The sequence below is a fragment of the Lineus longissimus genome, chromosome 7 (assembly GCF_910592395.1).
Source record: "Lineus longissimus chromosome 7, tnLinLong1.2, whole genome shotgun sequence".
Classification (NCBI taxonomy): Eukaryota; Metazoa; Nemertea; class Pilidiophora; order Heteronemertea; family Lineidae; genus Lineus; species Lineus longissimus.
Genome location: NC_088314.1, coordinates 13,682,685 through 13,705,900, shown reverse-complemented (window position 1 = coordinate 13,705,900; position 23,216 = coordinate 13,682,685). Strand labels below are relative to the sequence as shown.

The window sequence follows — 23,216 nt, the reverse complement described above, 5'->3', positions numbered from 1 at the left end:
TACTGTGTCTACTCTATTAAGCCGGTTAAGTTCCGGTAGGCCTATCACACGTCATGTAGGCTTTTTCCACAGGTACTGTTCAACAGGCTTAATAGCGTCTCCACAGTATGTACCAGTAACTCTGACAGATAACAAAATACTGTAACATGCCTACTGCTACAGATATTGGATCACTCTGCCAGGTACTCCTTATATACACTGTTATGTAATTGATGAATGTACTTATTACTTATCATACTCACATATGTCAGAGCCCTCCCCCCCACCAAACACACACGCACTCCATCAATTTAAGTGTCGGACAGTGCTCGTACTGGTAGTCTATAATGACCTCCTTTTCTTATGAATTTTGATCGCCTTGCTCAGGTACTTTTTGGTTAAAAAAATCACCTTTTTAACCCATATATTTTCTCTCATTCTCATTTTCATGATTTTTCATACTGAACGGAAAACAAGAGACCGGTTGTTCAAAGCAAATTTTGTCACTAACGCTGACGTAAACTTAACTTGGTGTTAAGTCTAAAGGTTTAACTGAAGGAGATACATGTATGGCCAAACTAAGTTGACACCAGCATTAGTGGCAAAACTTGTTTTGAACAACCGGGCCAAGGCCAAATAAGTCAAGTTTTCACACATTTTGATGAAAAATCACCCCTTTTAACGAGTTACAAGAAATCTTTCTGAAAAAGGACCCCTTTTTGCCCTTTTCTTTGACACCCTAGATTTGACCACGGACTAACCCCGTTCCCCTATAGAAAACTGGATCACACACGCAGCCCCCTAATCTATCTCGGGGGGGGGGGGGGGTGGTGGTGTCAGAGTCACTTATCATATAACAAAGGCACTGTTCTTTGACCTAATGTACTGTAATCTTGGATACAAGGTACTTTCTAAAATACACAAAGATAGGAATGGGAATTGATAGTAACCCCTATCACTGACTGACCAATGTACGGGTCTTTGCTTATTATCACAAACTACATTTTACATAAGCATCCCATCATAGATTCTATTATTGCCAATGGTAGATCCACTGATGGCCCATGGGCCATCCATTGATAGTAGTTCAGTCATAGGACAGTTGGTCTCATAAAAATTAATGTAAGCAGCAAAGTACAAGAATGTATAAACCGTGTCTTTATACATTCTTTGTAAAAAGTATTCAGACCTTTTGAAATTAATAATGTTAACCTAATTTCTTTGATGGCCTGTTAAAACAAATTACAGCATATTCCATACATGGATCTATAATCCTAGATACGACTATGTCATGAGTTTAATCCATGGATCTATCATGGGGATTTTCCATTAGCCATCCATGTATGGAATGTTCATGATCAATCACCATCAGCCATGCCTAGCTGTGGACAGGAACTTTTTTCTGTATAGCTGGAAGTGATTTGTCTGTAAACAACTTAGACAATCATTTAACAATAGATGCAATAGGTTAACATGATTATTTCAATTTAGAGGCCAAGACACATCTTATACAATGTACTAATGATGATAGTTTCAAGAGACACTTCAGCATTTCATGATGTGCAACAGTAATTTAGCCCGAAATTAAATGGAACAAACAAGATGAAGATGAAGAAGATACTAGCACTCCAAGATGGCAAAACTTTGAACTTTGCAGTCCACATGAGTACAAAGAGGCTAAGACACATCTTATGTACCCATCAATCAGCATCTTAAACCCCCCTCAAGCTTTACCCAAAAAAAATAATTAAAATTTGATGCAAAGGCGGAAAAGCGCTCGTCTCAGTATTAACCACCACTTTCAACAAGCATCCCAGGTTTTTAGTTGAAGATTCACATAATTGTGAAACTGTAAACAAATTCAATGAACTATCACAATGATCTTCTGCTGCCTGGTGTAGTGGTGGTGAATCTCTAAAGCAACCTGGTGGAGACTTTGTTGGAGGTTTTGTTATGTGATGCCAGTCTAGGATATCCCATCGCTGATCTCAAAACATCCCAGATCATTGAGTTGCTGAAGCCTATGCACTGCTTTCCACTGCCTCAAAAAGTTAAAGTTTGTCTTTTTTGTTTGTTGCTGCTTTGCTTACTGCTTGACCATGCTGCATGCTCTGTTGAAATCTTTACTAACATCATCCTAGGGATGTCATGCTTGACTCTGTGTTATAAATCAAATCAAGGTGTTTTGACTGAAAAATAGTCTTTGCACAGAGACATTTGCGTTCTGGGATCGGTTTGTCCAAATGGTGTGCGTCCTGAAAGATCTAGTAAGAGCTGATCGTGAGGGAAACTGGGACCTACACCTCCATAGTGTACAGGCAGTTCTACCCTGGTTTGCTGGATGTGACCGGATCAACTACTTCCGATGGGGATCAGTATACCTAGAGGATATGAGGAAGCTACCAGAAGATGCCCCATCGATATATGAAAACTTCAAGGCTGGAAAATTTGTCGTAAAGCGGACAGAAGGGCGATTCAACTGTGTGGGCGCAGACATGTGCCTTGAACAGACAATAAATCGATCCCAGAAGAGCGCAAGTGGCATTATCGGCAGTACAAAAAGAAAACAATTCGTTGCTCAGTGGGAGATCATATAACATGAGATGTTAGCTGTCGTTAACCTTCAGCGTGAAATCAGTGGTGTGACCACACCCAGCACGGAATTCGAATGATGAAGCATAAGAATAAAATGCCTTACCAAAAGCATTCCTCTGAAAGTGTAGGATGTGTGTAAAAATCATCCCAAAAATCCGGGTTTTTTTCAAGTTGTCATTTGGAAAAAAATATCTGGAGTTCATCTCTCTTTGAGTTCCATTCGAAAAAGACCACATGTCGCGATCAGCAGTTGAAATGACGCGTACGTCGCGCGAAGTCAATAGAGAGGTCCAACCAATCCAACCAATCCAACCAATCACGTGAACGTCAGAAACAGTGCAGCAATTCATTCATCAAGAATGCCAATGGATCGAGGTAATGAAAGACGAGGTTGACGGCTATGAGTCCTGTGCATTTGCAATGCATCCAGCTGGAAATAAACCAGCCAATCAACTCCGGTCACGTGGTCGTTCGCGCCAATGGATGCATTGTTGTGGGAGGCAGGGAGTGCATTTGCGTAATTTCTTTTACTACGATACTCTGTAGTATAGTAGGCCTACTTGTAATTGTATGCACGGCAACCAAAGTTTATGGGGCACCTGGAGTATAAATAGGGTGGGAGGAGATGGTAACATGGAAATGTCTGCCAGTTACCATTATGTGAAGAGCTTCTGGACAACAATGTTTTCAAAAGATTCTTAAGCATCAGGATTTGAATGAACATCTTAATGTTACTCATGTAACTGAATGGTGGACATACATGTATGGACTTCCAACTTCTGGGCTATTGAATAAAGAGCTGTTGACATGGTTCAGTTTTACTGAACACACCACGATGCCAAACTGCAAAACAGCTAAATAAATACCGTACAGTTAGTAACCATGTGGAAGTTTGGCGGGAGTGACACCACAGGCTGGCAGGTCAGATACCACATGATTGCCCGGAGGGAGTTGTAATAAGAAGAGCCTCCATGTTGCCATTGGCAGTGGGCCTGAAGGTGAATCTACGAAAAAAATCATGGAGGAATACTGTCTGTTATGAGACCATGAGTTTCAGGATGTGATACTAGAGTCGTATTGTTATCATGAAAAGACAACCAGATCAATTACTGTTGATAACAAATATTTTGCAGATTGAATTTTCGGATTCAAAGGATGTCACTCTTAAAACATCTCTTGATCAGTTTGATTGGAACCAGAGTGAGATAAGCAATGAAATGCGAGACTTTGTAGACTCATCCAATGACTTCTGTGCTGCATTCAAACAGTTGAAGGGTAAGTATACAAATAAATGTAAACAATACTGACCTATAGATTGCTTCTTCACAATACTGAGGGGGGGGGGGGGCTGATCAAGACCCTTGATAGGGTTATGGTTTGATTGGCATATAGAACTTGTCAAAGGTTCCAATTTCATTAATCAATCTAATTAAATTGTCAAATGTATTATTCATTCCTGTAAATAACTGATATTGAAAGCATCAGAAGTATGAAAAGAGGCACATGAAATCTCTGAAAATGAATAGTTATGAAGTGGCTCTTAAGTGAGACTGTGTGTACATGTATGCATGTATGTTAAACCAGAATGTATTTTGTATCGTTTTAACCAAAATGAAATCATTTTTAAAAGCACACCAAACAAAACCAGTGGGACCGGAAGAACAAGAAGAAGAAACAACAGCGAATGAAAATGATGAAACAGAATCAGAAATTGAGGGGGTGGAGATAGATGAAGAAGAAGAACCAGAACTGAATGATGAAATAGAGAAGATCAGGTAAAAATGACGGGGGGGGGAACAAAAAAATATAAGGCCAAAATCTATGTCCCCCATTAAGCCTGTGTTACTACAAGACCAAAAAGCTTACTGAATAATTTTAGTAGAGGTTTTATTGAAAATCAATATTCCTAGATAAGAAAAAATAGCAACAATACAAATGCATCAGTGTATTCTTGAAGTAATTTAGGTTTTTATCTGTAGGCCTTCAAAACGAAAATTGTCTACCACGAAAATGGCAGCAAAGAAGAAGAAATTGGAAAATACTAATACGGTTAAGAGAATCAACTTAAAGGAGAAGTTTGTGGGTAAGGACTTAATTAGAGCCAAATTTTAATCCTTACTAAATTTGAGAAAAGTTTGTGTGTTTGTTTGTTTGTTGGTGTGTGCGCTCGTATCTCCCAGACCGAATGGCTGAGTGACCCAAAATTTTGCATGTAGCATTATCTGGTCCCAAAAAGGTACTTACGAAGCCAGGTTTTGGAATTTCCAACTAACATCCATTATAAGGCCGTTTATTGGTTTTATCTAACGTTATTCACGTTGTACACACGACAATTTCACCTTCAAGTCATGTGCGTCACGGGTAACTTCAGCCAAAAGCTTTGGCGTGTTCATACACAGCTTGGTGACCCAAAGTTCGGCCTGTCAGCCGGTCGCCAAAGTCGGACCACTAGGCCAATAAACCCAATTGGTGCACAACCGTAGTGGCAGCACTGGATACGCTCATCCCGCCTTGGAGGAGGATTACTCCTAGGAGGATGACCCCTCCAAGTGCCAAAGAGCGAACGCTGAAGAAGAAGAAGAAGGTGACCCAAAGTGTGAAAAGAAAGTTTGTATTAAATGTATTTGACAAATGAAGAGGTCTTTGGTCTGGGAGAAACAAACACACAAACGGGTACAGTGGACTAATAGTAATTGAAATGCAAGAAAAATAGCTGTATAATTTTTCAATTTAATCTTACAAAAAAAGATGAAAAATCTAATAGAATTCTTGAAGGAAAAACTTATTAATATATTTTTCATAGATTATAAATATATCATTCATTTTTATAGCCTGTCAGTGTACATGCCATCAGTGAAGTAATCAACAAATGTTTAATTTTCTAGGCCATCTGTGCATCAATGTTGGCGCGTTGATCAATGGGATAGATGCATCCAGGAACATCCGTCCCATTGATCAACAGTGGAAAGCAACACTGAAAAGGAGAATTCTTAATGGAGAATTTAAAGATGACAATCAACCATTACTTCTGTGTGTAAAGGATGTTACTAAGGAGGATTTTAATGAGAAAAATGTAAGATTCAAAACTAATCATCTGTTCAATTTGGGAATCAACATCTGTTGCCCGTGTATACTGCCACGCAGTCCGAGATTAACTGAGCCTCCTTAGGCTTTGTCATGTTTGTGTCATGGCTAATGCAATAATGGTTTAAGCAAGTGCAATGGAGATGAAATCTCAAGATTGGTGTAGATGCTGTAAGAGCCCTTAGAGGAGGAATTAGTATGTAGCATTAGTAAACCCTAACTGATAGGCGTACAATTTTGTTGCAGATCAATGGATACAACTATGAAGTTCTTGGTGGCCAACACCTAGTGTTGGCCATGTCGGACATTGGGAAAGAATTTGGGGGGGGGAATATAAAAGAAGTCTGTGGGGTAATGTGTATTGCGGTTTAACCGATGAAGAAGCGATGGTGGCCTCCCACAACCACAACATGGTAGGAGAGGCCAGGCTCAAGATGTCATTCTATGACAAGGTCAGTACTTTGTAATAAATGAATTACAAACAACAAACAATGGCATATAACAGATGAGGAACCTTTGAAACTATTTTCCTTATGACAACACATCTATCATCGGATTTAAGCCTAGCAAAATAATTGTAATTTCAGGTTAGATTCTGTCGAGGGTGGAGGAAAGAGTTCGAAAATGATGTCGCTTGGAAGGAATCTTGTAGAAAGCTTCATGCTGATGAAAAGGTAAAATTAAAAATTAAAAATTAAAAATTAAAAAAGAGAAAAATAGGTCAGTGGTAGTTAAAAACATCTGCAGTGCCAAACATTCATTTTTGGTACTAATACTAATAGTAATAGTATGTTTTATGAAATGTCAAAAAGCTTGTTTTGCTATGTCATCTTTGGCAGCTATGGGAAAACGGCTCGAGTGGCTGATCCAAGTATAAAAGTGTATCATTCATAAAGATCATATCTTTTTATCAGTTTTCAGACAACAATAGACTTGGCCATGCGGTTGGCATTATTTCCTGAAGATATGTTCAAGATGCTGATGGAGGTGTTCGCTCTATACGAGGATGGGGCGACAAAAGACCAGCAGCTCAAAGCAAAAGATCTAAAAAAACCAGATCTGCAACATGCCTGTTTCAGTGCTATGGTGCACCTCCACAATGAGGACATTGAATGGCTTTTGCAGAAAATAATGAACAAGGATCTTTCTATCGCCGAAATGAAAAAAAAAGCGAAGGAATTAAAAGGCCTTCAGGTGAATTTATGAGTACATGCAGTTTTAACGGTATATAAGCTTATTACACAGTGACAAAAACTTTGGACAACATCATTTTAAGTAGCTGACATGAAGGGCTAAATTTTCAATCTAGTTTTGAAATAATTCGCCATGGTAGCCAAGTTCAGTTTGAATATTATAAATGATTTGTGATAGCCCAATCTGGTCATGCAATGGATATAACATTAAGACAAATATGTTCATCTCGTCATAATTTATTTCACATAATTAGACACTTGAGAGTGATTTTTTTCACTAACCTGTGACCAGGAGAATATATTCACAAATCTTGATTTGTTACCTTTTAAATAACAATTCATTTGAATCTGTTACAGAAGGTGAAACGTGCCTTCCTGATTGGTGTCGACAAGGCTACATGGGAGGAAGCAACAAGTGCCTTTCCAGAGGAAACAAAGGATGAATTGCTTTCAAACTGGAAAGATTATTCTTTCAGTGGGGGCTCTGTTCCTGAGTCGTTTAGGTAAGCTGTTGTGTATTTTTCTTCTCCTTAGCCATTTGGAATTTTGAAAAAGCGATGGGAAAGATTCCCAACAAAGAGCCACAGAGCTTATGGTCCGGATGGTGCCCTCTCGCCAGTATTCCAACTATCATTGAATAGGGAAAAACAAGGTCTATTGTCTTTATTTCAGTGCGTTCATCAGTAGAACAATGGCAGTGAACACAAATGACAATGTGTCTAAGGTGAACTTCCTCAAACTTGGAAAAAATGACATAAGTCCAGATGTAGTGAGTAAAGCAAGCCAACTGGTGATTTGCAAGGTAATTTCAACTAATAAGTGAGTTTCTGCATTGCTCACGAACAACGCTTACGATTATGATTTCTTTGTATACTAATTGAACAGATTACATGCACTTATACAAAGAAATCGTAATCGTTGTTCGTGAGCAATGCGGAAACTCACTAATATGTAGCAAGAACGGATGCGACTTTGAAAAGTAAGGTGGTGCTATGAGGAGATGAAGACTTTGTTGCCTTACTTGCTGTAAAAACAAATAGTTTGCAATTGCAAGCTTGAATAGAAAATAACCTGTGTCATCTGGTGACTCCAATTAGCTCACCATGATGTTTACCTACTATACCACCATGCAAAGGGTTAACAAAGAGGAAGGGTTGTAGACATGAGACAATGCATTTTGCATATAAAACAACGTTTATCTTAAAATGTTATTCAAATAGCTTAAGGTGCTTCTTGCATTTCAATTCATCTTGTGACAAATTGTAGTCTCATACCGAAAGTGAGAAGCAGTGAACATGATTGGCTAAGACACATCACGTTGCCCGCTCCAGCCAGTCAACATTTTGCATAAATTTTTAAATTGCAGTTCGCATTATTTTCGTATTGGTTTTTCAGGCCAGTTCCACAACACTAAAGAATGTCTCCTTGGCTACAAGAGCAATCAATGTAACCCACGGCTGTACTTTGTACCGGCTTTTGGCCATGGCCGACACAGTCGAGGAGGCCTTAAAAGCAAAGGACTTACTAAGTGGCCAAAATTGGACCGGAATAGACCTTGGGTTCTGGTACAACCCAGATGTAAATAAACGTAAGGTTTTAAATAAACTGTTTAGTTCATTCATCTACATGTAGCAGTCAGTTGTAATAGCAATACCGTACAGCAGTAAGTGTGCTTCTACCAATGAAGTAACAGTAACAAACTTTACATCTAGTGGAGCACTTCGTCTGCGGTTCGCTTACAATAGAATAACAGTTAATTAAGACATTTTAGTCTTCAGCTTTTAGGCTGGGAAAAATACTATTTCAACATCTGTGCATTTTTCTTATTGTTTTGTTCGTATAAAAGTGCCTCTGAGTTACTCGATTACATTGATGTTGCCATGTGATGTGCTGAGCGAAGGCAAGTCTCAGAGAGAGATTTATTCTGAAAATATAAATCGCATTAAGGCAATCGATGTCTGTAAGCAAGATTTTAGCCCACCAATCGCTCTAACCAATTCATATCATTATTATATGTATCATCAGTAAAATGGCAATGATTATACTTCCAGCACAACAAATTGGACAAATGAGGGATAAGGTAACAGCATTCGTGGTAGCTTACTGGACACCGAATGGGAAAACGAATCAGGACTTCACAATGATTGACATTGATAACTGTTGGAAGTTGAAATCTGAGGCAGCCTTCTTCGATAGAGTTATTCAAGTATTTTCGTGTGAAACAGATCATGTGATGAGCTGTTTCTTTTCAAGTAATGGTAAGCTAAATGGGAATGTACTATTAAGAAAAAACACTCTGTTTGTCCTTGTGTAGATGGCTATCAGCCTATTCAGCTAGCTTGATGATTATTTTTCAATATTGTTTAAGATTTTTTCCCAAACAGTCAACTCACCCGTGAATATGATATTCATACCTCAAATGAAGCGCAAAACAACAATGACAATGAATAATCAGTATGTAAAATTTATAGTTCTTTCATACGTTTTATTACAGGAAATGCCACATTGGCAGCAAGACGTCATGGGAGAGAGGTTACCTGCATTCGTGAAACCGAAATGCAACTCGATGATGTCAGGTGCATCCTCAGTGTGGAAGAGTAGATAGTTGTATTCATCCAAGCTTTCAATTTTCCTAGCCAATCCAAGCAGTCAGAGTCACGTTATGAAGTGAGGTATGCGTCCTCCGATCCCGCACCAGCAGTCAATTGGGCCTGTTAACATGTGATGCTGTCCTTATTAGCAGATATCAGCAGATATCAGTTGCTGTGAACTAACTGTTTCATTTTCAATGGTTTAGATATTCTTCAAAAACTCATTTCATAGGACTCAAAATATATTTATACCTCAACGGTTAGAACTATAAAAATGAATACATTTTCAATGACTGATAAGCAAAACATATTGTATGTTTGTAATTTCAATGCTAAGGTACCATTCATCTACATGTTAGTAGAGTTTTGCCTGTACAGAAGCTGGCCATCTACAATGGAGTATTTCAACTGAATAGGCAATTTGAAATGCTTGAAGAAAGTACACTTTACATGCATCAGTGCTTGCATGAATGCTTACTATCACTTGTAGACACTTTTTCAATTTAGAATAACAGAGTGACTTGATTATTGTAATTTCAAAACCCAGGGACTCACAAAATCATAAACTAATTTGGGTGGATTGTGTATTCATATGCTATAGACTGTTTTCAATATGCAGCACGGTGCCCAACAAGACTAACACAGCGCAGTCTCTAAAAGAACCAGGTTGACGTCATCTGCACCAAAGTTGGCCGTCATTGTGACGTCACTGCAAAGGGTCTATTCCGATTTTCCATATCAGATTTTAAATGTAATGCAATATGTTCTTGAAGACATATATGACAACGACTGAGGGTCTATGATTTTGTGGGTTTCGGCTCTATTGTTATTTGTTATGGTGCACCCTTCATTGTGAGCCTACTGTGTTACTTTAAAGGGACTCTATAGGCAGCAGCTAGGTAGGCAAGATATAGTTACACACTCAAATAGGGACAGGACACCAAAACTATTCATGTCTGTAAGAGGAAAATATTTAGTGGTGATTCAAATACAACACGGTGCATATAAGTCACCAGAAGATGTGCAATTTAACCCCACTGGTACTGACTATAGTCCCCCTTTAAACACAGCAACCCTATTGGGTTTTTCAACCTGGGCAATGAAGATCTGTGCACAAATTTAATTTGAAACAAAAATCAACAAATGGCAAAGCACTGTTATATAAACTTAAAACAGTTGTTAGTAATAAGTATTGCGCAAAAAAAGGCAAACAGAGACTGGTGCGTTTATGTAGCTACATTTGTATGCAAAGCATGTTATCCAGAAGTATTAAGGTAGCAGGAAGGGTTGGGCGTTTGTGGTTTCTGAGTCTGAGGGGGTTGGTGTCTGTTGACTGTGCTTTAAGAGAGACTAGGCATGGCGCCAGTCTCTCTTAAAGCACAGTCAACAGGCATTTGGTCTCAGTATTTGGGTTTTGATTGCCATGACTGTACCCCTGTAAAAGTCAGAGGAGGAGAAGTTTGGAATGATGAAAGCATTGAAGAAGAAGAAATGTTATTATTGAGGAAAGCAAAATTTATTATGAGACTAGAAGGCAGTGTCCTGACTTGATTATTTTGAAAATGGCGGTCTGAACACATTAAAAGGTGGAACATGGCATTTTATCGACTTTGAAGTGTTCCGCAGTTAAAGGGAGACTATAGGCAGCAGCTAGGTAGGCAAGATAAAGTCATACAAATTTGCCAATAGGGGTCAGTCATATTTTAGGCATGGCGCCAGTCTCTCTTAAAGCACAGTCAACAGGCATTTGGTCTTAGTAAGCGAGGGAAATCTGCTCATTAGCCTATCTCGCGCACTGCTCCTTCTTGTCAAACATCGTAGTGAAATCGTGGTACAGTGGGGCGTCCTCGAGGATTGCAGCTGGTCGGACAGACGTGAGGTGGAATGTGGGCGGCTGCACTTCTTCGTTGATGTGCGATGGCAGATAGCACAGTTGTTGCGTTGCATGACAGCTGAAAGTGAATGTGATATCATAGAACTGAGGCGTTTGCAATGAGACTATAGGTGAAGTAGAAGCAAGGAGTGAAATGGGCCATCTTCCAGTGACTAATATACAGAGTAAGGGCACTGGGTGTTGTTAGATTCAGCATTGAATGTATTCCTCGTACAAGCGTGAATAGTGTGGACATACAGTAAGAGGTGAGAGACCCCTATTGACTACTTCTTGTAACTTTATCTTGGATATTATATTAGTATTGAACTTCTAGCCATGGAATATGAAGAAATTGAAGTTGTAGGCATGGAATATGAAAAATTATTCAACGGTGAAAGACATTATTCCATGAGGCTTTGCCGTGATCGCAAAGGACGCGACGTGATTGGTTCACATGCTAATGAGGTATGATAATGATAATTACCTCTATAATGCTACTTGGATAGCGACTGTGTCGTTGACTGCAACAGTGGTCAATGTCAATGTGTGCCTGTAATGTCAATGAAGTATGATGAGGTGATGACGATAGTGCAATTATTAAATATTGGCAAGAGATCATACTGCAACATAGGTCTTGTTTTTGACAGATGACTGTGCGACATTCCCATTGGGTCTTGTTAGAGTCAGCGCTGCATGTATTCCTTGTACAAGCTTGAATAGTTGTGACGGACTTTGAGGGGTGAGAGACCCCTATCGGCTACTTCGTCTAACTTTATCTTGCCTACCTAGCTGCTAGCAATAGTGCCCCTTTATCAAGACTGAAACCCACTGTGCGGGCCTAAGAAATTACTTTATAATCCTAGTTGGATAACCACTGTGTAGATGATTTGAAGAGTGCTCTGTGGATGTGTGCCTGTAATGTCAATGAAAGTATGATGAGGTGATGACGATAGTGGAATGACGAAATATTGGAAAGAGGTCTATTCCTAGAAGAACATATGTCCTGTTTTGACTAGGTGGCGCATTTTAGAATCAGCAGTGAGCACTGTGTGTAACATGGTGGAGGCAGCGGAGATAATAACTGTGTCGAAAGTATTGTTATAGGGCATTCTCTAGGCCCATGGGGTTAAATTTACAATCCACGATTGAAAAGACGTAGTTTGATCGCATTCAACTATAAATCCATTGAACAGTTGTGTTCCTTTAGTCAACCGATGACCTTTTGTTGGGCCATGATCGGGGATTGTAAACTGTAAATGTATTATGGACTGGGAGACGGGGGAAACACAAGTGAAACTGAAATAGACCAAAACAAGTGATTTTGGGGCTTTGGTTTAGACGCATGCCCCACATGCGCCATGCGGGATTATACGGTTCATGTGAACTTGTTGACATCCACATGATCTAGTGCTGTTATTGGCCATGGATGGTACAGTACATGGTAGGCCTAATCATCATGGCTATATGTTTCAGGAAAAGCTCGGAGTAAAATGGAACTGCCGATGAATAATGATGTTGTTCATGTTTACCATGTTTACTAGTACATAGCCATAGGGTATGCACTGGCCAGTGCACTTTCTGCACGTCGTCATGGTCATGTACGTGATACCTTGCATATTTTGTTTTTTGAATGCGCATGCTTTTTGGGCAAAATCAGTTGTACCAACACTAATGAATAATGTCTTCTTATCCCTATGACTCCATACACAGTGAGGGCATTGTCCCATTCCCATCAAATGGTAACTTATTGTACCGTATTAGGGTGGAAGTTGGGGAGCAGATACCTACCGTTAAGTTGCACGCCTGTCATAATCAGTAGTGATGAGCTTAGCGCGATATGGAACATTCTTCAGAAACTCAAGCGAGGGAAGTCTGCTCATTAGCATATCTCGCGCACTGCTCCTTCTTGTCAAACATCGTAGTGAAATCGTAATGGAAAACGTCTGGCTTTGCGCCAGACGTTGAGACTAATAAGTGAAGAACTAATAGGTAAAGAACTTCTACTTGCGCGAGACTGCTCTGATAAAATTATCATTGCAGAGACTACGGTGACGTACACATATATTTTTTACAATCAAAAATGCCCTCAAAAGACGACATGGAATGATTATTTTATTGATATTTCCTACTATATACCTTCCAATTATCACTTTATACAAATAGATCGGCGTTAGGTCGCATGCTTTTCTTTCCTGGTGACACTATAAAGCAAAATAGTTGCAACCCCGGAAATGCGCTATAAGTCCAATAATAAGTGACGGTGACCCGTTATAAATGTTTCGCCAGCTTCGCTTTTTTGCCGCTACGCGGCGCGTTGGGCCATTGCGTCAAGTACATGTCTATGTACATGTACCATGTATACAGTCTGGCTCATAATAATATCAATACTCCTCCGCGGTGACAGTAGTGTGATTTTGAATATTAACTCTGCTTTTGGAGATTGAATAATATCAACACCTACTTCAAACCATATCTCCCAAATTAGGGCACCAAATACAATGCGGTTCTTATCATTGCAATTGTTTACCCGGGTTTCTTTTCGGGTAAAGAGAAAAAGTTACATCAACAAAAATTGCATGTTTCTTGTGATTTGCTATTGTTGACACAAATGTCTTTTCCCGGGTTTTTTTTCGGGTAAAGGGAAAAAGTTTAGTCAACAAAAATTGCATGTTTCTTGTGATTTGCTATTGTTGACACAAATGTCTTTTTCCGGGTTTTTTTTCGGGTAAAGGGAAAAAGTTTAGTCAACAAAAATTGCATGTTTCTAGTGGTTGGCTATTGTTGACAAAAATGCATTTTCTCAGTTATTTTTTTCGGGTAAAGGGAAAGAATCATTTGATGAACAGTTGTTTTTTTTTTGCTTGGATGTAATTAAGGGCAAGTCTTCTGGTATTTTCAAAGTTGTTGTTGTTTTCAAATGGTTAGAGGTGACTTATTGCTTATTTATATCATTGATAGTATAAATCAGATGATAAATGCAAACACCACTTGGAATTTTTCATATTAACGTCATTCATTAGGTTTTTCGTGAAACATTCATTGTTTACGGAAAATGTATGTAATTAACTTGATAAGTGTTGTATAAATTATATATGTATGTATGAATATTTAGTATAATTTGATTTTTAAAAATAAATAATAAGAATGTTTTATAAATTTCATAGTTGATCAAATTATTCTTCATATTTAAACGGTTTAGAAGGATATCATTCGTATAGTTCAGATTGAATGTGGCTAAGCAGAATCATCATGTGCTTTGTCCTCAAATCAGCCATGTTTACAGCAAGAACCTAAAATATGAAACAATATTAGGCTCTTGGTGATACATGATTGAATATTAATAACAAGAGCACATGGGAAGCAGTAAAGGAATTTGGCTATGTCAATCCCTACTGACATGATTTCAAAATTCTAATCAAGATAAGGGGCATGGTAAATAGCATATTTTTATAAGCTGTTCAAATTAAGTAATTAATTTCTAACTTGGTTGCTGCAAGAAAGACCTGGAGTGTAGATTGAATCAATTTATCTAATATTTCAATTAAAAAATGACCTTTTGGGTGAAGAATGGGTGTTTTTATTGAAACGAAGCAACTTCTTACTTTTCACTTTTAGATCTTACTCCATTCTATTCTTGTTACACACACTCTGACGCGTCAGTAATGCGCATATCGTAGTATTGCCATTCGGGCATGGAGAATGTAAAGTCGGAGCCATACGGACATTACCGAACATCGCCGATGCAAGCGTCAAAATGGTATACATTGTACAGTTTATTCAGTAGTTGAGATAGCTAACACAAGATGGCAGTAGCAGTAACATGGTGAACTCGGTGGTTTGAAGGAGTAATGTATCCGTCCTTATATTGTCATAATGAAGCTACTTTATTTATCCAGAAGTATTAAGGTAGCAGGAAGGGTTGGGCGTTTGTGGTTTCTGAGTCTGAGGGGGTTGGTGTCTGTTGACTGTGCTTTAAGAGAGACTAGGCATGGCGCCAGTCTCTCTTAAAGCACAGTCAACAGGCATTTGGTCTCAGTATTTGGGTTTTGATTGCCATGACTGTACCCCTGTAAAAGTCAGAGGAGGAGAAGTTTGGAATGATGAAAGCATTAAAGAAGAAGAAATGTTATTATTGAGGAAAGCAAAATTTATTATGAGACTAGAAGGCAGTGTCCTGACTTGATTATTTTGAAAGCACAGTCAACAGACACCAACCCCCTCAGACTCAGAAACCACAAACGCCCAACCTTTCCTGCTACCTTAATACTTCTGGACGCAAGGGCCCAACGCGCCGCGTAGCGGCAAAAAAGCGAAGCTGGCGAAACATTTATAACGGGTCACCGTCACTTATTATTGGACTTATAGCGCATTTACGGGGTTGCAACTATTTTGCTTTATAGTGTCACCAGGAAAGAAAAGCATGCGACCTAACGCCGATCTATTTGTATAAAGTGATAATTGGAAGGTATATAGTAGGAAATATCAATAAAATAATCATTCCATGTCGTCTTTTGAGGGCATTTTTGATTGTAAAAAATATATGTCTACGTCACCGTAGTCTCTGCAATGATAATTTTATCAGAGCAGTCTCGCGCAAGTAGAAGTTCTTTACCTACTAGTTCTTCACTTATTAGTCTCAACGTCTGGCGCAAAGCCAGACGTTTTCCATTACGATTTCACTACGATGTTTGACAATAAGGAGCAGTGCGCGAGATATGCTAATGAGCAGACTTCCCTCGCTTGAGTTTCTGAAGAATGTTCCATATCGCGCTAAGCTCATCACTGCTGATTATGACAGGCGTGCAGCGGTAGGTATCTCACTATCTGCTCACCAACTTCCACCCTAATACGGTACAATAAGTTACCATTTGATGGGAATGGGACAATGCCCTCACTGTGTATGGAGTCATAGGGATAAGAAGACATTATTCATTAGTGTTGGTACAAGTGATTTTGCCCAAAAAGCATGCGCATTCAAAAAACAAAATATGCAAGGTATCACGTACATGACCATGACGACGTGCAGAAAGTGCACTGGCCAGTGCATACCCTATGGCTATGTATAGTAAACATGGTAAACATGAACAACATCATTATTCATCGGCAGTTCATTTTACTCCGAGCTTTTCCTGAAACATATTGCCATGATGATTAGGCCTACCATGTACCATGACCAATAACGGCACTAGATCATGTAGATGTCAACAAGTTCACATGAATCGTATAATCCCGCATAATCCCGCATAATCCCGCATGGCGCATGTGGGACATGCGTCTAAACCAAAGCCCCAAAATCACTTGTTTTGGTCTATTTCACTTGTGTTTCCCCTGTCTCCCAGTCCATAATACATTTACAGTTTACAATCCCCGATCATGGCCCAACAAAAGGTCATCGGTTGACTAAAGCCAAGGAACACAACTGTTCAATGGATTTATAGTTGAATGCGATCAAACTACGTCTTTTTAATCGTGGATTGTAAATTTAACCCCATGGGCCTAGGGAAGGCCCTATAACAATACTTTCGACACAGTTATTATCTCCGCTGCCTCCACCATGTTACACACAGTGCTCACTGCTGATTCTAAAATGCGCCACCTAGTTAATTGCACTATCGTCATCACCTCATCATACTTCATTGACATTACAGGCACACATTGACATAGACCACTGTTGCAATCAACGACACAGTCGCTATCCAAGTAGCATTATAGAGGTAATTATCATTATCATACCTCATTAGCATGTGAACCAATCGCGTCGCGTCCTTTGCGATCACGGCAAAGCCTCATGGAATAATGTCTTTCAACGTTGAATAATTTTTCATATTCCATGCCTACAACTTCAATTTGTTCATAATCCATGGCTAGAAGTTCAATACTAATATAATATCCAAGATAAAGTTACAAGAAGTAGTCAATAGGGGTCTCTCACCTCTCACTGTATGTCCACACTATTCACGCTTGTACGAGGAATACATTCAATGCTGAATCTAACAACACCCAGTGCCCTTACTCTGTATATTAGTCACTGGAAGATGGCCCATTTCACTCCTTGCTTCTACTTCACCTATAGTCTCATTGCAAATGCCTCAGTTCTATGATATCACATTCACTTTCAGCTGTCATGCAACGCAACAACTGTGCTATCTGCCATCGCACATCAACGAAGAAGTGCAGCCGCCCACATTCCACCTCACGTCTGTCCGACCAGCTGCAATCCTCGAGGACGCCCCACTGTACCACGATTTCACTACGATGTTTGACAAGAAGGAGCAGTGCGCGAGATAGGCTAATGAGCAGACTTCCCTCGCTTGAGTTTCGGAAGAATGTTCCATATCGCGCTAAGCTGACCACTGCTGACCATGACAGGCGTGCATTGGACTGGTACAGGTTGGAACTGAACATTGAATATGCTGGTGATGACGCTTTCTGATGAGAAGTTGGTCGTGACTGATGCAGTATCCTTGGACTTGTCCACAGCATCGTTCAATCATTGCTCTCTGAGCTGCCTTGATTCTGCCTTGATTCTGTACCCAAATACTAAGACCAAATGCCTGTTGACTGTGCTTTAAGAGAGACTGGCGCCATGCCTAGAGATATGACTGACCCCTATTGGCAAATTTGTATGACTTTATCTTGCCTACCTAGCTGCTGCCTATAGTCTCCCTTTAACTGCGGAACACTTCAAAGTCGATAAAATGCCATGTTCCACCTTTTAATGTGTTCAGACTGCCATTTTCAAAATAATCAAGTCAGGACACTGCCTTCTAGTCTCATAATAAATTTTGCTTTCCTCAATATATAATAACATTTCTTCTTCTTCAATGCTTTCATCATTCCAAACTTCTCCTCCTCTGACTTTTACAGGGGTACAGTCATGGCAATCAAAACCCAAATACTGAGACCAAATGCCTGTTGACTGTGCTTTAAGAGAGACTGGCGCCATGCCTAGTCTCTCTTAAAGCACAGTCAACAGACACCAACCCCCTCAGACTCAGAAACCACAAACGCCCAACCCTTCCTGCTACCCTAATACTTCTGGATAAATAAAGTAGCTTCATTATGACAATATAAGGACGGATACATTACTCCTTCAAACCACCGAGTTCACCATGTTACTGCTACTGCCATCTTGTGTTAGCTATCTCAACTACTGAATAAACTGTACAATGTATACCATTTTGACGCTTGCATCGGTGATGTTCGGTAATGTCCGTATGGCTCCGACTTTACATTCTCCATGCCCGAATGGCAATACTACGATATGCGCATTACTGACACGTCAGAGTGTGTGTAACAAGAATAGGTTTTTAGCAACTGAAATGAATGTAATGATTTGAAAATATGACAATTGCGGTACAAAATTCTTACAAGTATACAAGCATGGTCGATTTGTTATTGCATTGTCACATTTTTTAACACTTTTTGTATATTGTATTGGTGGCTATCCTCCAGAGGCAAAAGCATTCACTCGCGTTTTGTCGTAGAGTTTGTCACACACGTGACACGATGCTGTTTTCCTCGATTATGAAAACGTATTGGTAAAATTATTTGAAGTAAATGTGGAAAGCACTCTTCATTTCGTTCTTGATTTTCAAGTGCGGTTATTAAACATGTTTCGTGATGAATATAGAATACAGTAATGGTGTTGATTTGTTGGTTCATACTCTCGATTTGATGCAAACAGCATTTATTTACAGCATTAAATCTCGCTTCTTTCATATGCAAATGTGTACATTTCCACGTGCTTTCATGTACGCAGTTTTACTGATGTCTTTGCATCGACGTATATATGGCGTAAATCCGATTGTCTCAGCCAATATACGTCTTTGGTTCATTCGACTCATCAAAACCCACGAACGTCGTGGTAGTCGCTTTTCATTTTGTTTCTCTATACCGTTGATAAATAAACGTTGTTTATCCAATTTTTGGTCAATAACAACGACAATAAAACTCCACTCCTTTGGCCGAATAGAAAGCATGAGTGTTCTGAACATTATTGCAATGTAATCCATTCAAGCCTATTCTGTCTGCCAGTATTAGATTCCTGGTTGTGACGTTGATGTACATGACACATTGCGATTTCGTTGTGTAATCAGACTGAAAAAGGCACGACCACAGATTCGTACTAACTTTGGGGATAAAATTACGAAAATGAATGTCGTATAGAATGATATCATGAGAACTTTAAAATAAAATCTAATGCTGCATTAATTTAACTATATCACAAACATTCGGGCGACTATTAGTTGGCCAAAAAGTTGAAATGGGCTTATAATCGTTATCCTGAGCGATTTCGGCAAGATGAAGAATCTCAAATGTCCAATCAATTATTATAATGAGATTCCGTAGCTGTAGAGAAAGAGACAAGAATATCGAATGTGGTTAGATGAAGTTTTAATCGGTCTCCTGCAGCATGATCTCAACAATACACACAATACAATATAATATAGAATTACAGTAACAAATATCAAATTACTTATTGAAAACATTCAAATGGTTAACTGGCTCGATATTTAGGTAAACTAATTACAACCCGAGAAGTATTTTGGGCGGGAGGCATATCAATTGTTTAAAGGTCTAAATCAAGTACAATTACACAATGTATGATGCATCATGAGAATTAACAGCGCGGTAAAATATAACTGATGGAAGTTAAAGTAAAAGTTCGCTTACCTGTAGAGAAAGAGACAAGAATATCGAATGTGGTTAGATGAAGTTTTAATCGGTCTCCTGCAGCATGATCTGACGATTTCGCCTCGGTCCAGCAGTTATAAAGCAGGCCTAGACCATGCCCGGAGCCAATCAAAATGCTTAAACCACAAACGACATCCTGTGCCTCTCACTAGGCTGACCAATCAACGTCCTCCACGTTGGGACGATTGGAAAGGGATCATTTTAGGCTGGACCCTGATGTGCCTAGGCGCGAACTTAATAACTTAAATAATTTCAAGACCAGACAGTCTCGTTAATCCGAAACGTGCCAATTTTAATAAAATGTTGACCGGTCCCTAGAGTCTGTTCGGACACGCAGTATTTAATTAATGATCGTGGCAGTAAGATTCGATTGAACTTTGCCGAAGCGGCTGATTAAGCGAGAGTTACAACGAGCGTCGAAATGGTTAGGTAAACGACATGCTATTGTCAGCAGGACGCAGACAGGACGACGACGGAAACGTAAACGTCACCAGATTCTGACAGAAACTAACTAACTGACTACCGCATAACAATCCATGCCATGGAACGCAGTGCTTCTGACACAACCAGCTGGAAAATGGCTGGGCTATTCCTCAAGCCAAAACTTAGAACTTTTGGGGTGAAAATACCCTGGTGGGTGATAAAACTAGCCTTATGGCGACTACTTGGGTGTAAAGGAACCTGCCAGTACGAGTGAAAAAGGTCAAGGGAGGAGAAAACTTGGGCTTTAGTGGTACCTATCATGTCTGCGATGTCATCTTGGCGCGGCAGACTGGTTGAGAGTGGACTAGTTATGGAGTTCAAGCGACGATAGTCAATCGCAAAGCGGAACTCAGTGCTGTTTTTCTTCTTACATAGGATGACTGGGGAGTGCCATTCACTTGTTGAGGCTTCAATGATGTCATGTTTAAGCATGTCAGCAACTTGCTTCTCAATCTCAGCTTTCTCTAATGGGCCTGTGCGATAAAAAGGCATACGTACCGGTTTAGCTCCTGGTTCGGTTTCAATCTTATACTCATGTATATGTGTTCGACCTATTTCAGACAAATCAGTGGCAAAAACATTACGCCATTCCTTCAAAAAGTCTCTAAGTTCTACTTTCTGAGACTCAGTAAGGTCAGCTTGGGAGAGGTCAAAGTTGAGATCAGACTCACCTGTTTTGTAATCCTGGGGCATGGGCAAGTTGGGCATGAAATCTTCATACTCGCTTTCGTCTTCAGGCGTCCGGACAGTGTTTACCGTCGGGGGCGTTTCGTCTAGTGATTGAATGGAGTCTTCACAAATATCAGACGCAATGGCGATGACCTTGTTTGACCTGATCCGAACAGGGTGGTCGTTCGGGTTCAGAATAGTGACCATTGACCTCCCATTGTGTATTTTTGACACACAGCGTGCGACCAGGACGCCATTGTTGTCAATGTTTGCGCACGGTTCGATCAAAATATGTTGGTTCTGGTAAATTTGGTCGACATGTACAGGTATTGTAGTTTGACTCCGAGGGGGGAGTTTCACAGTTTTGGCAACACGCGTCAGTCCTGTTGGGACCTGTATTAGATCAACTTGTATTTCGTTCTGTAAAGTCAGCGTCGAGGTGTCATAGTCAATGTGAGCCTTGTTGTCAGTGAGAAATGGTCGACCGAGAATGAGAGTTGAGGTCTCGTCTGGTATGTCAACAACATAGAAATCATGGGGAATGGTAATTTTGTGAAAACAGAGTTTAAGGAGAACTTTACCAAGAACAGTGTGCCTAGTACCACCTACACCAGTGATATATTGGAGTTGACATTTTGCTTTAGGTGTCCTAGGGGACAGGTTGCGTAGCATTTTGTTGGATATGCAGCTAATTTGAGCGCCGGTGTCGATGAGGCATCGCACCTGACGTCCACCGACGGTTGCGTTGATACAGTTGTCTGACATGCTTAAGATACAGGTGCCCTGATGAATTTGTTTAGAGCTTGTAGTTTTACCGTGCCCGACCAAGGGTGTTTTAACTCCCTGGACAGGCGCGCACCCCTATTGGTTAAATGGAGCGGAGCGGCGCGACGACCTGCATTCACTTTGGTAGTGACCCAGTTTTTGGCAATATCTGCAGATGGCATTACGGGCGGGACAATCAGAACGATATCGACAATGTGACTTACCACAGAAGAATCCTCTGCACGGTTGATCGAGCTTGTAATCCGGTAAGGATCCTCCGTTGTTTGGACGGTTGTGGAATCGTCCATTGTTGTCTTGTCTGAATGAATTGTTCATTGGTTGTTTGGTGATGGGTCTGCTGTTCCTTGAGTCCTGGGCTGGATAATTGGGGCGATCTGGCTGTGGTGGCCGATGACTGGGACCCTGGTTGTCCTGCCGTTGGTAGTTGGCCTGCGGTGGTTGTGGTGGGTGGGCGTTACGCTGCAGTGTCAGCACGGCTTCAGTGAGGGCGGCAAGTTTAGTTTCGACAGATGAGATATGCGGTTGGGTCTGGATTGTCCGTATGGAGCACTGTTGAAGTTCCTTGACAGTCCGCTCTGCTAATTTTGCCACACGGAGCAGTTCCTCGTACGTTCGCGGGTTGGACGGCATTACATGTGCCTTCAGCTCGGGACGGAGGCCACGAATAAGCAAGGGGAGGAGAAATGTCTCAGGCAGGTCGTGACCCGTGAAGTGGAGCCGCATCTTTTCGAGGTAGACGGTGCACGTTTCATCTCCCTGCTGCTCACTTAGAAGGCCAAGATCTATGTGCTGAAGGGTAAACCGCTTCTTAAACGTCGCTTCGAGCGCGGTTCCGTCGTCCTTGTTTGGCTGTGGCAGGCCGGCATACCAAGTACTCGCTGCCGCCAAGAGGAAAAGCGGAAACCACGTGAGTTTTTGTTGGATCGTCCACGCCATGCCGTTGGCGTAACGGGACCACAGGCTCCACCAGTGACGGCCGTCAGTTGTGCCATCAAATTTGGGCAGCGACACATTTGCTTGTAAGTTGAACGTCTGTACCGGTGCTGCTGGGATGGCGCCGATCAGTGGCTGTGGGCCATTTGGTATTACGTGGACCTGAGCCTGCTGTTGTGGTGGAGGCTGCTGGGCTTGTTGCTGTGGCTGATGAGGTTGCTGCTGGGGTTGTTGCAGCGGTTGTTGAACCTGTTGTTGTTGTGGGGGTTGTTGTAGTTGCTGCTGCTGCTGTTGTTGCTGTTGTTGGTCTTTTGTATTTTGGGCGGGAGGCAT

The 23,216-nt window shown here is 40.5% G+C and overlaps 2 protein-coding genes across 2 annotated transcripts; one reads left to right on the top strand and one right to left on the bottom strand.

Moving 5' to 3' along the window:
* Window positions 1-2,684: 2,684 nt before the first annotated feature.
* On the top strand, window positions 2,685-9,452 carry LOC135491574 (uncharacterized). Its single transcript, XM_064777547.1, has 11 exons — window positions 2,685-3,849; window positions 4,223-4,349; window positions 5,460-5,647; window positions 5,905-6,110; window positions 6,246-6,332; window positions 6,580-6,852; window positions 7,209-7,354; window positions 7,524-7,653; window positions 8,247-8,439; window positions 8,903-9,109; window positions 9,346-9,452. The coding sequence occupies exons 4-11, from the start codon at window positions 6,045-6,047 to the stop codon at window positions 9,450-9,452; spliced, it is 1,209 nt and encodes a 402-aa protein (XP_064633617.1). The 5' UTR covers window positions 2,685-3,849; window positions 4,223-4,349; window positions 5,460-5,647; window positions 5,905-6,044.
* Window positions 9,453-20,531: 11,079 nt separating this feature from the next.
* On the bottom strand, window positions 20,532-23,216 carry LOC135491573 (uncharacterized). The gene is made up of 2 exons (XM_064777546.1): window positions 22,154-23,216; window positions 20,532-21,673 (listed from the first exon to the last, which is right to left on the bottom strand). The coding sequence occupies exons 1-2, from the start codon at window positions 23,214-23,216 to the stop codon at window positions 20,532-20,534; spliced, it is 2,205 nt and encodes a 734-aa protein (XP_064633616.1).